The 20,459-nt window shown below is 37.4% G+C and overlaps 1 protein-coding gene across 16 annotated transcripts in view; it reads right to left on the bottom strand.

Annotated features, from left to right (window-relative positions):
• Adamts6 (ADAM metallopeptidase with thrombospondin type 1 motif, 6) overlaps positions 1–20,459 on the bottom strand; it is a 219,777-nt gene that overhangs the window by 143,027 nt on the left and 56,291 nt on the right. For 14 of the 16 annotated variants that reach the window (XR_015665162.1, XR_015665183.1, XM_087625925.1 and 11 more), the window contains 2 exon segments: positions 13,310–13,353; positions 9,176–9,281 (listed from right to left, as the gene is read on the bottom strand). Coding sequence is in view for 12 of the 16 variants with exons in the window: in XM_087625894.1 (XP_087482020.1) it covers positions 9,176–9,281; positions 13,310–13,353 (150 nt within the window). In the remaining 4 variants the exon portion in view is untranslated. 16 annotated transcript variants of the gene reach the window in all.

Genomic DNA, 20,459 nt, shown 5'->3' with positions numbered 1-20,459 from the left:
CTATTAGCCCAAATGCTTGAATTACCCTAGATGCCTAGAACAAATGAAACTCAAGACGGATGATCAAAATGTGAATGCTTCACTCCTTCTCTAAAAGGGGAACAAGAATACCCTTGGCAGGGAAGAGAGAGGCAAAGATTAAAACAGAGACTGAAGGAACACCCATTCAGAGCCTGCCCCACATGTGGCCCATACATATACAGCCACCCAATTAGACAAGATGGATGAAGCAAAGAAGTGCAGACCGACAGGAGCCGGATGTAGATCGCTCCTGAGAGACACAGCCAGAATACAGCAAATACAGAGGCGAATGCCAGCAGCAAACCACTGAACTGAGAATAGGACCCCCGTTGAAGGAATCAGAGAAAGAACTGGAAGAGCTTGAAGGGGCTCGAGACCCCATATGTACAACAATGCCAAGCAACCAGAGCTTCCAGGGACTAAGCCACTACCCAAAGACTATACATGGACTGACCCTGGACTCTGACCTCATAGATAGCAATGAATATCCTAGTAAGAGCACCAGTGGAAGGGGAAGCCCTGGGTCCTGCTAAGACTGAACCCCCAGTGAACTAGACTGTTGGGGGGAGGGCGGCAATGGGGGGAGGGTTGGGAGGGGAACACCCATAAGGAAGGGGAGGGGGGAGGGGAATGTTTGCCCGGAAACCGGGAAAGGGAATAACACTGGAAATGTACATAAGAAATACTCAAGTTAATAAAAAAAGAAAAAAAAAAGAAAATAAAAGAGGAAATGTTTGTGATATGAAAACATGGTTACTTTATTACACTACTACTATGTTCAGGCTTCTATAAATTTTTTATTTTTATGAACAAATATATTTCTGGTATTCAAGGATGGTAAAGATACAAGCATTTTACAGCACACTAAAAAAATGACTTTTAAATAAATTACATGATCATTTCAGTGAGCAAAAAAGCTATTGCAAAATTTGGCAGTTTTTTTTTTTTTTACAATATTAGAAAGTTGCAAGAAATGATGTCTGTGAGCAACAATAAAACACAAATCAGGCCAGAAACCATAAGCTCACGCCTGACATCACACTGGTGAAATGTGAGTGCTTCTTGCCTATGGCTGAAGATCCGACAAGAAAATCTGCTATCCTTGCTTTCATTAACAGAAGTACCAGAAGTCTTAGCCAGAGCAAGGCTTTAGACTCTTATGTTTAGTACTACTCCAGGGAAAACTACAATGTCAGTGCAAAGGAATAAAAACAGTGGCTGTGAGAGGTTGCTTAAAAATGACCCAATGAGGTTTGCTTTGCAGATTAATTTGAAGATTAGTAATTTACCTTCAGTTGGAAATCATGAATTTAACTCAACAGTTGATAATCCAAATTTTCTCCCTATAGACATGCATATTTATTCTTTAATTTTAAGTATAATTTTATTATCTCTGGGTGTAAATGGGTATGCATTCAAGTGCACAGGTTCATTATGTGTGCTACAATTTGAGTTTAGAAGTCAAAGGCTAATCTTGGGTGTTGGTCCTCAACTTTGACCCTTTTGAAACAAAACTTCTTTGCTGTTTTTCAATACTATATACTAGGCTAGGCGGCTCTGGAGCTTGTGGGGATTTCTCTATCTCATCTCCCATCTCTCCAAGGAAGTATAGGGACCACAGATACTTGAGTTCAATACAACTCTGGTGTGGGTTCTGGAAATCCAAACTCAGGTCTGTCTGTCTGTCTGTCTTTCTTTCTTTCTTTCCTTCTTTCATTCTTTCCTTCTTTCTCAAAGAAAGCACTTGGCCCACTGGCAATCTCCCCATTCCACAAGCAACACCCTTATGTGCAATTTTGCTTATTTATTAAACTTACTTACATATAGAGCAATACAATTGGAGACAGAGGAAAATGTGTGGGAACTGGTTCTTTGGTTGCACCCTGTGGATCCCCAGAATCAAACCTCTCAGGCTTGGCAGTAAGGGACTTTAAAACCACAGGTGCCAAGAGTTTAAGGACTACAACTCACCTGTTTCAGAGACACAGGAAAGAAATTAGTAATCCAACTTCATCCTATCACCTGACCCAAATTAGGAGGCTTTATCACTTCTCTGGGGCACATCCCCAAAGAATCCGAGTTCAAATTCTCAGAAATCATACAGCAAGTTGGGTGTGACGTTGATCAATGGAATCAAATTGAAGAGCCAGAAAGAAACCCACACATCTATGATCACTTAATTTTTTTATAAAGAAGCTAAATCATACATTGCAAAAGAAAACGTCTTCAACGAATGGGGCTGATGTAACTTGATGTCTACATGTAGAAGAATGTAAATAGATCCATTTTTATCACTCTGCACAAAATTCAAGTCCAAGTGGATCAAAGAACTCAACATAAAACCAGACGCACTAAATCTCATAGAAGATACAGTGGGAAATAGCATTGAATGCATTGGTACAGGAGACGTTTTCCTAAACAGAACATCAATGGCTCAGGCTCTTAGATCAACAATTGATGAATGCAGTTCATGACAATGCAAAGCTTGGTAAGAAGGACACTGTCAATAGGACAAATTACCAGCCTACAGATTAGAAAAAGATCTTCCCAACTCTACATCTGACAGAGGGCTGATATCCAAAACTTATAAAGAACTCACGAAGTCAGACACCAACAACCCAAATAACCCAATCAGAAAATGGAGCACAGACCTCAACAGATCTCAGCAGATGAATCTCGAATGGCTGAGAGTCACCTAAAGAACTGTTCAGAGTCCTTGTCACCAGGGAACTGTTCAGAGTCCTTGCCACCAGGGAACTGTTCAGAGTCCTTGTCACCAGGGAACTGTTTAGAGTACTTGTCACCAGGGAAATGTTCAGAGTACTTGTCACCAGGGAAATGTTCAGAGTACTGGTCACCAGGGAAATGTTCAGAGTACTGGTCACCAGGGAAATGTTCAGAGTACTGGTCACCAGGGAAATGTTCAGAGTACCTGTCACCAGGGAAATGTTCAGAGTACTGGTCATCAGGGAAGTGTAAGTCAGAACAGCTGTTGAGAATCCACCTTACACTGGTCAGAAAGCTATGATCAAACTGCAAGTGACACCAGCTGCTGTGGAGGACGCAGAGCAAGAGGAGCACTCCCCCACTGCTGGTGGGAGTGCAAACGTGTACGACAATTTTGCAAATCAATTTGGCGGTTTCTCGGAAAACTGGAAATAGACACAGCTATACTACTCCTAGCCATATACCCAAAAGATGCGCCACAATCCTACAGAGACATTTTATCAACTATGTTCATAGGAGTTTTGTGTAAAATAGCCAGAAACTAGAAACAACTTAGAAGTCCCTCAACTGAAAAATAGAAAAAGAAAATGTGGTACATCTACATAATGGAGCGCTACTCAACTATTAAAAACCAAAGCATCATGAATTTTGCAGGCAAATTGATGGATCTAGAGAATATTGATCTGAATGAGGTAACACAGTCCCCAAAAGACAGGCATGTATGTTATACTCCATTGACCCAGAGAAGCTAAACAAGAAGGAAGTCACAAGCAAGGATGCTTGAATCATACATGGAAGAGGAAATAAAATTGTAATAAAAAGGAGATGGATGGAGGGAACTGATTGGAAGAGGGGATTGGCAGGGAGGAATTGGGAGTTTGGGATGGGGAGGGACAGGAGAAATTCCCAATAGCCATGAGAATGAATGGAAATCTGCAACTGATAGGGGGATGGACTTCCAGGATCTGACAGAGACAAGGGATAAAAAAAAAAAAAAAGGCAGGGTATAGGCACTCCAAAAATTAATGAGAGTAACCTTAGCTATGACACATAGTATTGGAACTACAAAACCTGAAGAGTCCACCTCCTGTAGCCAGGCAGGAACTCCAGTGAAGCAGTAGGGACACCAATTCACTCACAATAATTTCATCCCAAAATTTATCCTGTCTACAAGAAATGCTGGCACAGGGAATGGAGCGGAGACAGAGAAAGTGGCCAACCAATAATGGCCCAACTTGAAACCCATCCCATGAGCGAGCACCAATCTTTGACACTATTAATGATACTCTGTCATGCTTGCAGACAGGAGTCTAGCATGGATTTCCTCTGGGAAGCTCCACACAGCAGCTGACTCAGACAGATGCAGCCAAACAGTGGATGGAGTTTGAGAATAGGAGGAAGGATTGCAGGCCCTGGAGGGAACAGGAACTCCACAGGAAGACCATCAGAGTCAACTAACCTGGATCCCTTGGGCTTTCAGAACCTGAACCACAAACCAAAGAGCATACATAGGCTGGGCCTAGGCCCCCCACACATTGTACAAGTTGTGCAGCTTGGTCTTCATGTGGGTTCCAGTCAACTGGAGTGGGGCTACCCCAAAAGCTGTTGCCTGTACATGGGATATGTTCTTCCAGCTCTGCTGCCTCGGGGGGAGAGGATTCGCCTAACCTGGCAGAGGCTTGATGTGTTAACGTGAAGGAATACCCAGGGGGCCTTGAACCCAATCAGAGGAGAAGAGGAGAGGGGAGGATTATGGGAGGGGGTGCCTGGGAGGGGGGTGAACGTGATGTAAGGTGAATGAAAATAGGTTTGGTGTGGACATATACTTATAACCTGGGACTGAATAGAGGACACATGGACTATCATACACTCTACACACACACACACACACACACACACACACACAGTAAACTTATTTATGTTTAAATGTTTGAAGCCTATCACTGGAACAGTACATGATCATCAGACAAAAGATGATATAAGTAACATATGAATTGTTGTCTTCAGGAATGTCCCTCATGGCACTATTTAATTTATTTCACAAACTAAATTAGAGTCTCCAAAGTACTAAATAGAATATAACATTTTCAGAACTTGCAATTATGTAAAATAGAATATATTTTAAATTTCTGTATACAAATGTAAACTTACTGAAGAAGCTCCAAATGGAATTAGTATTATCAAAAAGTTTTGTAGGTTCTAATTTTATTTTATGCCTAAATCTTAAAATTTTGTGTTCTTATTTTAATTATAAACACATGAGTACTACACATCCCTAGTCCAACGATTTTGCTTTTTATTTTGGCTTCTGTATGAAAGTGGGTTAGAGAAACATGCCGTTTAAATAAGTGGCAAAGAATCAGAAGGAAAGAGGAGAAAATAAGTAAAGACATGTGTTCATCCAATGTGGGTCTCTGTCATCCCAGTGCACATCACAGTCCACAACACAACGTATGCAACTCAAACCCTCCACAACTAGGTTCTCATAAACCTCAGGTGAAAACAGGTTGCTTGAGTGACTGATTAACTGCTGAATAAATGTTAGCCATGAGAGAGGAAATTTGAGACTCCATATGTCTCCCTTAAAAGTGAATGATGTTCCCTGAGCCTTGGATGTGGGAGTGTTTTGTAGATGTTCCCAGAGAAACTAATCTCCACAATGCCACATTTTGATTGGTTGTTGATATTGTTGTTGTTCCTATGGTGTTGCAAACCTCTTCAGTTACTTCAGTCCTTTCCATAACAACTCCACTGGGGACCTTGTTCTCAGTCCAATGGTTGGCTGTGAGCATCTGCCTCTGGATTTGTCAGGCTCTCGCACAGTCTCTCGGGAGACAGCTATACTACGCTCCTGTCAGCATGCACCTCATGGCATCCCCAGGAATTGGATTTGGTGGATGGATCCCCCATGTGGGGCAGTCTCTAGAAGGCCTTTCCTTCAGTCTCTGCTTCACATCTGTCCCAGGATTTACTCCTGTATTTTGTTTCCCCTTTGAAGAAGGACTGAAGCATCTGCACTTTGGTCCTTCTTGAGCTTCATGTGGTCTGTGGATTGTATCTTGGGTAACCCGAACTTTTGGGTTAATATCCACTTATCAGTGAGTGCATACCATGTGTGTTTTTTTGTGATTGGGTTAGCTCACTCAGGATATTTTCTAGTTCCATCCATTTGCATAAGAATTTCATAAAGTCATTGTTTTTGATAGCTGAGTAATATTCCATTGTGTAGATGTACCACATTTTCTGTATCCATTCCTCTGTTGAAGGGCATCTGAGTTCTTTCCAGCTTCTGGCTATTATAAATAAGGCTGCGATGAATATAGTGGAGCACGTGTCTTTTTTATATGTTGGGGCATCTTTTGGGTATATGCCCAAGAGAGGTATAGCTGGATCCTCAGGCAGTTCAATGTCCAATTTTCTGAGGAACCTCCAGACTGATTTCCAGAATGGTTGTACCAGTCTGCAATCCCACCAACAATGGAGGAGTGTTCATCTTCCTCCACATCGTCACCAGCATCTGCTGTCACCAGAGTTTTTGATCTTAGCCATTCTTACTGGTGTGAGGTGAAATCTCAGGGTTGTTTTGATTTGCATTTTCCTTATGACTAAGGATGTTGAACATGATACATTCTTACAGTTACCTCTTTGTTTCAGAAAGGAGTGCTCTCCCTCATTTCCTTGTTTGGTGAGGACTTTTACCAAGTGTTAGGGAGCAAATATTAAACCAAATGCCCTTTATGTACTGGTCAAGCTCTCCATCAGCTATCTCCACACCTGCATGTCTATATTTTAATAGTAGGAATCGTACCAGAGAATGTCTGCTGAGTTAAGATCTTAAAAGTAAACGGTTTTTTATGAAACATTTTTCCCTGAGGAAATAATAATCTGACACACACACTAAAATGATGACAGTTAAAGCATCTTGTCCAGGAGAAGAGGAAGAGAAGACAGCAATAACATCCTCATCTGCTGTGAGAACCAGGTGGCTGCTCGCTTTGTTTTTGCTTTGTTCTTTCTGTCAATTGACACATTTGAATGGAAGGACTAAGTCTTAATCCTAAGGATTTTATGAAATTTCTCTGTTCATTTTTGACACATTTTTCTATTTATTTATTTTACATTCTGTTGTGAACTGAGCAGCTTCCTCTCCTTCCTATTCCCTCCCTCTCCCCCTCCCCCTCTTCTTCCCTTCAGATATCTACTTGCCTTGACACATCAAGTTGCAGTAGAAATAGACTCACCTTCTCTTATTGAGGTTAAACAAGGCAGCCCAGTTAGGGGAAAGGGATACATAGCAGACAAAAGTGTCAGAGACAGGCACACTTTCAAAAAGGATTAACCATGAAAGAACAATACTCCAGGTTACCAACTTGAGATGAATAGTCTGCATTTCCCAGCTATTCTATGTAAAGTATAAACCATTAATTTGTGGACTTTCAAAGGACTGACACACAGGCCAAACAAATAAAATCTAGAAGGCTTGTAAGGTAGTAAAAATGTTAATAAATGGTATAAAGAAATAGCATTTTTACCTAAGCTATGTAAACTTAAAAATGGATCATGGAGGATAGGTAGGCAATGGTTCCTGCCGAAGACCAGGTTTCAATTCCGTACACCTACATGGTGGCTCACAACCACCTGTAATTCCAGTTGCAGGGAATTCAAGTCCTTCTTCTGACATTCAAGGACATCAGACACACACTTAGTGCACATATATACATGCAGGCAAAACATTAAGATACATCTAAAAGAAAGAGGAGAATCCAAAACAACAAAAACAAAATAAATATGAAAAGAAATGGGCGAGAAGGTGGAGGCCCTGGCCAAGGCTAACTATTTATTGCATAAGGTGCTGCATTCATAACACACTATTCGTCCACTATTTGGTATCTACCTGAACCTTTCAATACAATGACTCTAGCAGGGCCTATTAAATGTGGTATGGAGCCGAGCAGAGGCAGGCAGATCTCTGTGAGTCCAAGGCCAGCCAAGTCTACATTGTGAGATTCAGTTTCAACAAAATAAAGCAGGACGACAGGACAGGACAGGACAGGACAGGACAGGACAGGACAGGACAGGACAGGACAGAACAGAACAGAACACAAAACTGGTACAATTGCATAAAACTATGAGTCATTAATGAGCCTGATTTTGCAGTGAGTTAAAGATGAACTGAGTAGTTAGGAAGGCTTTTCTTTCATTCCCTGATGTTTGTTGCAATGGGAACTGGAATGCCAACGTTTTAAGGCTCCATTGTAAGTATAAAAGTGATTTTTTCTATCTAACTCCAGTCTGGGTTCACACTTGCTGGTTTATTGGATTTATACCCAATTCAACTCCAAATAAAAAAAGAGAAAACAAGTTGCTGAGAATTTAGTTAGGGCTAAATTTTAAGAGAGAAAGAGCAAGAGGAAGTAAAGGGGGAAGGAGGAAAGGAGGGGACAGGAAGAGAGAAAGGAAGAGAAGGAGAGAGGGAAGGAAGGAAAGAAGGGAGGGAGGGAGGGAGGGAGGGAAGAAGGGAGGGAGGGAGGAAAAAGATCCTGAACTATGGATTTTTCTCATGAATTAACTTTGAAGCATAAATACTGATTTTTATTTGTACTTTATTTTTAATTCACTTCACAATTTACAAAAGGTAGATTTACTTTTGTTTGTTCTTTGAAATAGGGGTTTATTGTCATATGGGGGTTTGGAGAAAGTATCATTTTAAACATTGACATAGATTTATTTGAAATAAATATTAAAAACTTAAGGTCCTCCTAAGAACCAACGATGCATTCTTACACGTACATGTTTTTTCAGTGGCATGTGAGTACACATGACAGTACTAATTATCTACATAACTGCCATGCCTAGTGTCCAGTTTCACAAAGGGTGCATGTGAAGGAAACAGTGTCAAGGAGTTTAAACAAATATGTGGAGCCAGAAATGGGAGCTCGTACTTGTCACTCCAACAACCAGAAGGCTGAGGCAGAAGGATTAGTAGGACTATTGTGCATTGCAGCCCAGACTGTCTGGGTCAAGGAAAGCCTGGACTATTGAACAAGCGTCTGCCTCAAAAAACAATAAAAGTACAAACAAAACGAGAAAACAAAACCCCAAACAAATGACTGTAATACATAAACTGTCCTTTGATGAAGAGAGAGATTCCTTGCACAGTTGACTTCATGAGAACTAGGTGCAGAGAAGACATCTAATTACTGTTTTAAATGCCCAGAACAATGCTCAAGTGTGACGTGTCTGGCTGTTTAACAAGCCTCCAGTTCTTACACTGATTTATCCCAATACACAAAATGATAACACTCTCTATTGAAAGCTGTCAAAAAGGCTATAAAAAAGAATTGAGCGCAGGCTTCCCACACAGTAGTTACAAGTGGCTTAAAGAGTAGAGTTGTAGAGTTTATTTGGTTTTCTTAAACGCACTCACTTGTGACCAATCTCATGTGCAATGGTAAAGGCCGACCCCAGGCCAATGTCTTCATTAATGCTGCAGCTCCTTTCAGGCTCGCACATTCCAGCCACAGAGGCCAAGCCTGAATAAACACAAAGAGACACAACGGGTCAAGCCAAGGTGTTCCAGCCTCTAAAAGCCCACACTTCTAAATGCCTGCATTCTTTTTAATAACCTCCATGCACAGAAGGAGCAGTTGGCAAAAGGTTAACTTTCTAGTCATTTGCAAAATCACTGGGGGAAATTTCACTTTGCCGGCTAGACATTAATATTTTTTGAACTGCAGTCAGTGCTGGAAAATGTCTAGACTAGGGGTTAGATTTATAAATTTTACTTCTGGTAACTTGGGACCACCTAGTAACTTGAGCCAGAAAAGGGAATTCAAGAAAGCATTTCTATTTTAATATTCTTCAGGCTGTAGAAAGCAAAATATATCCACATTATTTTTCTAAAGAGATCTGTTTAAGTTTAGTGGGTTCATAAAAATATACAAGCAACATTTTAGTTAACAAAAGGAGGGAATCCCAAATGGTTTTATAAATGACATTTTTATAAAAACAAAATGGATGGTTCAAAACAGGGGAAACTATGAAAGATGTGAGACGTCTGTACATCTTTAATTCCTGAAAATTAGCCCTGATGGCAGCAGTGTACATTGTTGTCATGTTGCTTTTTTAATGGAGGGAAATCATTCATACATTCCATGTTGTTTTCTTCTCTCCCATCCCCCTTCAGTGCTTTAGCGTTCTAACAAATAAAGCAAAACCATGGTGTTAATTGGCTGATTTCTACTGAAATGTTATGTTACTTGAGGTATTTCCCCTTGGAAGCTTTAGTATTTACTTCCAAATGAATACCATGCTCTGCGGATTATGCTCTGTGGATTAGTATATACTTTTAAATCAGCACTTATAAAAAAGGGTTTTATAAGAAATGGAATATGCCATTTATTATAAGGAAGCAGATCCCAAATACTAAATGCAGAGAGCAGTCATTTAGAGAGAGGAGGGCATTTTATGTATTCTGCTATCATGCCACTCCAATGTCAGAAACTGCCATCCCAGTTACCTCAGCTCAGTTCAGTGGATATTCACTGACTGCAACCAGCAGTGTTCTGTGGGTAGGTACAATTTCCCAGAAGCACTAATTGAGAACAGTTTACACTAGTCAATCCATATTTTTCTACTAAGGAAGCTCTAGATATTGTGTTACTTGTTCTTTCTGATATATTAAAATAATAGACACACTACAACAAATTAAGGGGATTGTTGGATATGTCTACTGTTTTATAAGGGATGGGCAGAAGGTAGAAAGGGGGTTGATCCCTGCCTCAGAGTTAGTATAAGCACGCAGGACACCACTGTGCTGACCTTCCACTCCACTTAACAGTACTGGGACCTGAAAAGAAAACAATAAAAAGATGGACCACTTGGGGCAAAAAGAATTCAGTCTTTGGCTAATGAAAAGTATGTCATAAATGTTACTTCTAATTTCCACTAAAAAACACACATGTGTATGCAGACAGGAGTGCTCAATGCAGATAAAAACAGGATTTGGCTCTAAGCTTTTGGGTTCAGTATGGGGGAGCATTTGGAAAGAACAAAATAACAATGAGAATCGTTTCTGTTCTGAGTCACATTTAAAAGATCATTCCTTGTAATTATTACAAATTAACATCTCTGGTACTTTCCACAGACTACCCTTTTTTCTAATGATGGTGGTGCTGGAGTGGGTTGGTTTTTGTTTTGTTGTTTTGCTTTTTTTTTTCCTTTATTGAGTATGAAAATGGTCTTTCTTTTGGTGTGTGCTTTATGGCTATATTCTGAATTAATCAACTTTAGAAAAGGTGCATTTTGAGAGCAAAGGTAAATCTTAACTAATCCAAGAATAAACACTAGTCTATGGTCACTAACTCCCACTGTTTCCTAGTTTCCTAACAACTGCTGCTTTCAAAATTCCTATGTGTACTAGTGTTAATCAGGGCTTCAAGACTGTTTGGGTCATTTGGATTTCCTCAGTTTGACAGTCAGTTTGCAACCTTCACCCTAACTTCCCTTATAATACGACTGGCCATCAGAGTTATCAACCAAGACATTATAAAAAAAGCTCATCATAAACATCCATACAAAATAAATAAATAATTTATTTAAATAAACTTATTTAAATAAATAAATTTTAGGTGAATAAATTACCTAAACTAGGTAATAAATTATTTAAAATAAAATTAAATTTGTAAAATAGTAATAAATTGATTGATTCTGTACTGACATTTTTCACATAAATCAATACAAGTATCTATATATGCATTTTATTCAGTTTTCAAAATTATAATTTTAATTTACAAAGTAATTGACCTTCAAAACAGATTCATATGTACCTTGCAATTACTTTATTGACTAGAGAAATGAATTACTAAAGTTACAATATATTATTTTGAAAAAAATAACTTAGACAGTAATCTACATCAGTCATTAGTAATGACACTGAAATATTATGTAGCAGCACTACTGATGTCAGAATAAAGCCTGTCATAAAAGTCATACACCTTCAAAGAGCCAAGAAAAACATGCACACTTACTTCTTTAATAAACATATGCTCGAAGACATAAGCTAGTTTATATGTAAACTTGCTTTGAGATTTAGTGTCTATTGGTTCTGAAGTAGATAACACACTAATACATACATACAGAATTTGAACAATAAATAAATGAACTAAATAAAACACCGCAGGTGATCCTCCATTAAATACTAATGCTGTTCCTTTAATTAATACTGAGCTTCAAAGCAATTGTACCTTTTTCTTAATTGACTTTAACAATATCCCCTTGGTAAAATGGCAGGTATCATGCCTACCTCATAAATAAGAAAAGTGAGAAACAAGGAGGTTTAAAAGATGATAAAAAAGCAACAAACACACTGCCACTGCCAAAGTTAGTCTCAACTTCTCATGTGGCCTTAAAACGCTAAAAAGAAAATCCCAACTTGAGCTGGCTCAGCAGAGAACTCTGATAGGTATTAACTGGCAAACTTTTCCGTGGTTAATGCTAGGCTTTGGCTAGTTGGGATTTCTCCTGTAGTGATGAATATCAAGGTAAACAGGAAATAGCCGTGTAAAAAATAGGCAAAAGAAAAATCCCACCAGAAAGCTGGGAACTCTTTCTCTCCTAACTTTAATTGGATATTAACAGGAATCGACTTCCTAATTATTCATATACAGATAAGAAAACTGAGATTTGACCTAGGGAAGAGAAAAATTTGTCTCGCATAGATATCGAGTTTGTAGAAAGTTTTAATGCACTCCAACCTTCCTGTACATTCAGACAGCAACAGTGCCTGGTTATCTGGTCTCCTGGGAAATGGCCTAATCAACTCATTTGAATTTGCATTTAACTGTCAACCAATACCAACTACTGCCGCTTTAAAAAATGTCCTTTTTGTGGAAATTCAAGATATTTACTGAAATTTTTTTAAGTAAAAGATGTTTAGGGAACATAAGAAAGAAAGTTCCCCCTCTCTCCATCTCTTGCAATACTGTTTGACTAAATTCTTCACTGACGGTACTAACATTTTTAGTAATATATTGATTCACAGGAGATAAGCTTTCCCCAATCAGTTGCACCAAAGAAGTGTTATTCTTTGCACCTACTTTCTAAGTATCTCAAGCTGATTGTTTTCTCTTAATTCATTGTTTTATTTCAAGCAATTTTCACTTCTTCTCAAACACCTCATTTTTGTTGTTTTAAACAAGGAATTAAAATGACAGAAACTATGAAAATGAGTGGTAACTTTGATTTATACTTACTACTGATTTTTAAACCATCTCCTAAGTCGTTTTCACTCATATCATTTGCCAGAAAACATAAAGGCAATCAAAAATTAAGCTTATTCATTATTATGGGGAGAATAATTTGTTTCTAGCAAATTATATATGCAGGAAAGGTCACATAAAATTTTAATGGTAATGTCCCATATATCAGAAAAAAAATAACCAAACTATTAATAATCAAGAGTAACATCATTGCCTCAAAAAGACAATCTAAACTATCCTTTTATCAAAAAACAAACAAACAAAACAACTCTAAAAAATAAAACAAAACAAGACAAACTTACCCAGTGTTCCACAGGGCTTATTTTTATAAGTGCAGATGTCATATCTATGGAGGAGAAAAAGAGATAAAATTTGTAGAACGTTTGTATATTCATTGCAATTTCTTTGGAGTTCTGTTTGTTCAGATCAACAGTGATACAATTGTGAGCAGCTGGGTGGAGGTCCCATGGCCAGCACGACATGGAAAGGCAGACGGCACACCTGCTGCTCTGCCTGCAAGTCAATAGGATACCTACCAGTAAGAAATGAAGACGACAATCCACCAAACCTTCTATCGCCTGATTTCCAATAGTTTGTCTACAGATTGTTACTGCTTATACTCACTGAGTAGGTTTTATTATTAATAATAATCCCTTTGATTCTGCTGGAGTATTTTCTTGTTATAGCCACAGAATATATGTCTCTGAGAATTACCTGAAGTTCTTTCGATTCTAACATAGGTACTTGTCTTAAACAAAACAAAACAAGAGGATATTGTAACACATCAATAGGAATTAAATCAGTGTTACATAATTGTCCTAGTTGTACATTAGAATTTAGGATGCTGAAAATACAAATATTTTAAGTGATTTAACAAATAGATAAATTAATCACTGAATTTAATGTTTTTTAATGTTAGACTCTATTGATAGACTGCATCATAACTCAATACAAAAGATACTAAAGCAATTTACACATTTTTAAGTATATTACATTGGAGATGTTAAGTCAATATTCATATGTTTATTTTATTTTATTATTATCCCTTAGACTTCTGCTTTCATCTAATGAGAGACAGGAAGGGAATGGATCTGGATTAAAGATGCGGGAGTAACTAAGAGGAATAGAAGAAGAGGAACTGTAATTTGGATATATTATGTGAGAAAAAAATCCTACTTTCAATAAAAGGGAGAAAAGGTACCACTGAGTATATTCTGAGTGTCACGATCAATTTATCTTGTGATTATCATGTTACATATTATTCTACACAGACATAATTCATCCTATAAATAGCCAAGTTAATTTAAACAAAATCATTTCAAGGGTGAAATATATTTTGGAATTAAATGGAATTTATTTCCAAATCCTCAAATCTCATTCACACGTTTACTAAAACTGGTCTGCCTGTAGAGTGCACTTGTCCTGAAATCCAAGTTTTCCTTCATCTTTTTTCTTCCACAATTACTCTATTTCTACCTTAAAAGAAAAAAGTATACTTCTATCAATTATCCTAAGCCTCATTATAGTGCAATGACGATAGAACTCTCCAGAACATAAAACAAGAAACAATTTAAGGAAGAATTGATAACAGGAAATACATTAAGAACTAAGTAAGAAAAATTGGGGATAAAATCTTGATTTCATCCTGGAAAGGCTCGATACCTTTCTGGGTGTCTTTCTGTTACAAGTTAATTTATATATCTCACAATTGGAATTCAATCATGGACTATTTCATAGACTGTATTAACACCTTAAAAGGAAGTCAAACTTGTTACTGAGAGACAAGCTGTATTAACGGAGTTGGCAATTATAACTGGTTTAAGCAGTTAGATTATATAGTAAACATTTTTCATAATTGAATGAGTAGAGTTATATATAATTAAATTCATTTAGCAGGTCAGTTAAAATGTAAATAATATATAACGGCATTTTGAACTTCATACTTATAATTTAAAGTCACAACAGAGATATTATCAATGTTATATATTGCTTATATACTTTAATGGATATTGTCAAAATTTTCAAGCTTCAGATTTGTCTTGTTCAATTTCTAACACTAGGAAAACACACAGACATGCACTCATATACATGTGCATGCACACACAAGCACACATGTATAAAATTTTGGGTTATCTTGCTTCAGTAGGACCTGGAAAAATAGCAGACTAAAGGAAACACTTGGACTTTCCTTCACTCTCAGGATCCTTTATAGGAGTCAATGTAAATTCTAACTAACATGGTGCAGCAAAAGCCGTAACATAAGGGTTAAAGGTTTAGTGTACATCAAAGAAAGTACATTGAAATTCAAAACAGTTAAAATGTAATTTATACACACAAACACAAACACAAGTGAGTGCACCTGCATGCACACATATGCAAATATATGAAAACATATCACAAAAGAAACTTGGTTCTAAATTCTGAATTTATAATAAAAGAATGAGATTATAATGACTGCAAAAGTTCATTTGATTCAGCTTACACAATACAAATTATGTTTTCAGTATAATACCCCTTTATGCAAGTGATATTTATTCAGCCAGATATTTTAACATACCGATACCTTCTTTTTTTGAGATACATCCCTTTGTCTTTATTAATACATTGAATCTACATGTACACCATAGCACTGAACTTCATGAAGTCAATCATTTCTATTCTAAATAAATGTGGAAATAATTAGGCTAAACATTTTTCTTAGCTTTTCTTAAATCATTAAATATGATTCATGGTGATTCTCTCTTCATTACAATTCTGTAGTTACAACAAAAGCACTATAGACTGAGTAATAAACAAATGAATAATATTTTTATGGTTCTGGAAATTGTAACATTCATGTTCAAGAGAGATCTGGTATCTTGTGAGATACTACTTTTTTCTTTCAAATAAATCCCTGTTTCTTCCTATTGTTTTATAGGATTACTTTTCTTGTGTTAAACAATAGGCACAAAGTCACTAAACTTGCTTTTTCCAGAAATATTATAGAAATTTTCATCAATAGAAATTAATTAAGAATTATTTAAAATGACATCTATTTAAACTTATATTTCCAATTTTTATTAAGAATGTCCTGAGCCTGTACAAGACTAAACCTGCCAACAGCCATCATGGAATGGAGACGCGCTCATGGGATCCTACCCCTTCTTGTTTACTTCTTGTCTACTGATCAATTCTCAGGCAGGGTTGGGGACTTGGTATCTTCAGAAGCATGCCCATTGGTGAGCCTATGAGATGTTATTAGATAGTGCCATATGTAACCACAGGTGCTAAACTCAGTGCATTAACAAACAAAAATGCATGCATGAGAAAAAGATATTGAGGAAGAGTCATGGAAGACAGGGGTGGTAGTGAGATGAGAGGAGTTGGTCCTTAGGGTAATCAGAATGTATTACATGGGTATATGAAATTGTCAAAAAATAAATGTAGCAAAACAAGACAAGTATCAAATCTTTAAAACATTGAATATGTGAACTTATTTTAAGTCATCTTTATTTTAGATTAAAAAAAATCAAGGCATTAGCAGAATGATACATTATAGTTTATGTAATCGATTCAAAATTGGTTGACTGGTATCAACATTTTCAGATAAATAAGTAGTTTGCTTAAAATATATATATTATATACTCTGAAAATCATAGGTAATTATTACTTTATTGTAAGCCTTCCTAATGAATATAACTATAAGGTATTGTAGGCCATACTGATACTAATGTGAACTAACCAGACCCCCCAGAGCTCCCAGGGACTAAACTACCAACCATGGAATACACATGGAGGGACTCATGGCTCCAGCTGCATATGTAGCACAGGATGGCCTTGTTGGGCACCAATGGGAGGAGAGGCCCTTGGTCCTGTGAAGGCCCAATGCCCCAATGTAGGAGAATGTTAGGGCAGTGTGGTGGAAGTTGGGGTGGAGGGAGCACCCTCATAGAGGCAGGGAGGCGGGGGGATGGGATAAGGGGTTTGTGTAAGGGAAACTGCGAAGGAGGATAACATTTGAAATGTAAATAAATAAAATAACTAATAAAAATAGTCTGACAAAGAATTCAACATAACCATTCTCAATGGAGCACAGAATATAAATAAAGAGTATAAATGTACAACTCAACAAAGCACCAGAAAAGCAACACATGAACAGAAAAATGAAAGGGAAGGGCTGCAAAATGCAATTAAAATACATCACACGCACACACACACACTCACATACACACACACACACAATCACATACACACATACACCACATACACACACCACACACACAGACACACACTCACACACACACTCACATATGCACACACACACACACACACACACACACACACACACACACAGAGAGCTTATGCTGTAAGACAACCTGTATTCACAACTTAACATGGAGCCATTTATTATAACGATGCCACCATTCGTACAATATCTCACAGAGGTATGTAAAATAGTTTCAGTTGCTAATTGCTATAATGTGTCAGATGTGTCCAGTAGAGTTTATGGCATGAATTCAAGAATTACTGTTAGGGAGGTTGGAGAGGTGGCTCAGTGGTTAGAGCACTGACTGCTCTTCCAGAGGTCCTGAGTTCAAATCCCAGCAACCACATGGTGGCTCACAACCATCTGTAATGGGATCTGATGTCCACTTCTGGTGTGTCTGAGAAAGCAATAGCATGCATGCATGCATACATACATACATACATACATACATCCATCATACATACATACATACATACAAATAAACAGTTCATTAAGAAAGAGCTAAGATGCTATAATGCTGGCCTTAGATTTAAAGAAGATTGCTATTACTGCGCAGACTACCTCTTGGCGATTCCCAGGAATCCCCAGCCACGGTTGAAGAGCACCCCCTTGGGAGTGTAGTCAGCAGGAGTGTCTTTGCCTGTGATTATCTCACATTATTGCACAATACAGATCTGACAAGATTATGACATCATATATAACTTACAAAGGCCTACCATTACTGAGTTAAGCCGTTTTAGTAGTCACCAATATCTTTAAATCAATGAATTATTATAGTTCTCACTTAATTCTTTGTTACTATTCTAATTGTGTTCTTTCTTTTTCCTGGTTGCCTAAGTAACTCTCATTTTTTTGATTCCTGAATGACATTACAACATTTATTTATAATGAACACATTGATATTATATTTTTACATATCAAAAATATAGGCTATTAAATTATTTGCATTCAGAAGTTTAGGTGTCAATTCATTTTAAGTGTTCTCATGTATCACTAACAAAATGAACATTTCACTGTGTTTTCATATGACAATGTAATAAAACTGATTTAAAGATGTCCCTACTATTGAATAGATTGTAGAATATAGAATAGATTGTGCTTTTTCACAAGGAATATAAAATTAATCACAATAAAAAGTATTATACGTTTGTACATTTGTCTATTAATGTTTCCTTAATTTTATATGAACTTTGAATTCTTAGATATAAAATATATTCAAAGGTAATTTTTCATATTGGCCCTGTTTAATTGTCTAGACCAGTGTCTGACTTTACTCTTTCTTCTTAATTATAAAATATACTTACCTTCTTTTGATTTCTCAGACACAAACCCATTTAACCACCACTGACCATACTACTGACCACTTTTCTACTGTGATTAACCATGGTTTGCTGTGCTGTTTCTACTTAGTATTGAGAGTCTTGGTCAATAGGCTTTCTCCAAGAAATCTTTTTTAAATAGATCAACTCTTCTAACAAATACGCCAAGTTACCCAAGTTTTAACTTCATGGCCTCCCTTAAACAGATAATTTCATGTATCTATCTTCCCCTTTATTACAAATTCTTTACCAATACAGAGTAATTTGTTTTGCTCACCGATGTAGCCCTGTATCTAACAAGATGCCTACAGCACAGGGTTTAAAGTTAATAATATTGAAGACTTCTCAAACAACTGCATTATTTCACATATCTACAAGCCATTTGTTGATGCTTTAAATTCCAAATAATTTAATAACCATTCTAAGTTTCAATCTCAGCTTCCACTTCCTAAAAGCCATTAATAGAAATGGAATTATTTTTAGGTTGTCAACAGTTAGATGATCCAGTATATTTAATACACTTTATAAGCACATAATTAGGTAAATTGGATTCATGAAATGATTTACTAAAAGATAATTTTATGGTGCTAAATCAAAACTTTAAACCATTTTTTCAACAAATATTTACTAAGAGCTTACCATGTAGTACAGGATGGGAAAACATGAACAAAATTGATATAACTCATCTTAAGATACTGGAAAAAATTATTTCATCAAAGGCTTAATTAGAGATGGCCAGAAAACAGTTGCCATTCTGTCACAGCAATGGAATATAGTTTATTGGACTGAGATTTGAACATTTAGAAGTAACTTTGTATGTTCTTTCTTTTGTATGTATAGCAGGATAAATATTCCTTGGCATATTTGTCCTTTGCATTACAACCAGTTGTTAATGCCCTGATTTACATAATTAGTTACCTCCTGCTGAGATGGAGCAAACACCTTATCATTAAGTCTCTCTCATGCATAAGTTGTGTTTTTAAAGACTTAGTTACCTGTATGGGGTAGGGATATGTGCACTTGTGTTATGGAGTCTTGAGGCACCAGATCTCCTGGTGCTAAAACAATGACCACATGAAGTTCTTAGGCAGATGGATAGGACTAGAAAATACCATCCTGAGTGAGGTAAACCAGTCACAAAAGAAGACACATGGTGTGTACTCACTGATAAGTGAATATTAGTGGAATCCCCAATTCTAGGATTGCCCAGCATGCTATTCTTCTATAATTTTGTTGAGGATATTTGCTTGCCCTTTAAGTTGAGAATCTGATAAGTGGATATTATCCCAAAGCTCAGAATACAAAAACAAAAACAAAAAACAATTCACAAACCATATGAAGATCAAGAAGCTCCCTTATTAGAAGGGAGAACAAAATGTCCAAAGGGGAAATTCAGGGATAGAGTGGAGCAGGGAGTGAAATAAAGGTCATCTAGGGACTGTACCACCTGGGGATTCATCCCATATAGAGCCACCAAACCCATTCATTATACTGATGACAAGAAGTGCTTGCTGATGTTTCCTGAGACGCTCTGCATTACTGATACAGATCAGGATGCTTGCAGCTAACCATTGGACTGAGTGTGGGGAGTGCAATGAAGGAGTTAGAGAAAGGCCTGAAGGAGCTAAAGGGGTTTGCAACCCCATAGGAAGAACAGCAATATCAACCAACCAGACATCACCACCCTAGAGCTCCCAGGGACTAAACCACCACCCAACGTGTACACATAGTGGGACCCATGGCTCCAGCCATATTTGTAGAAGAGGATGGCATTGTCTGACATCAACAGAAGAAATCTTTGGTCCTGTGAAGGCTCATTTCCCCAGTGCAGGCAAATGCCAGGGAATTGAGGTGGTTGTGGGTTTCTTGGAGTGGCATCGTCTTCAG

This window comes from Rattus norvegicus, chromosome 2 (assembly GCF_021556685.1).
Source record: "Rattus norvegicus strain SHRSP/BbbUtx chromosome 2, alternate assembly SHRSP_T2T, whole genome shotgun sequence".
Classification (NCBI taxonomy): Eukaryota; Metazoa; Chordata; class Mammalia; order Rodentia; family Muridae; genus Rattus; species Rattus norvegicus.
Note: the sequence above shows the minus strand (reverse complement) of the source record. Positions and strands in the feature narration are given on the sequence as shown.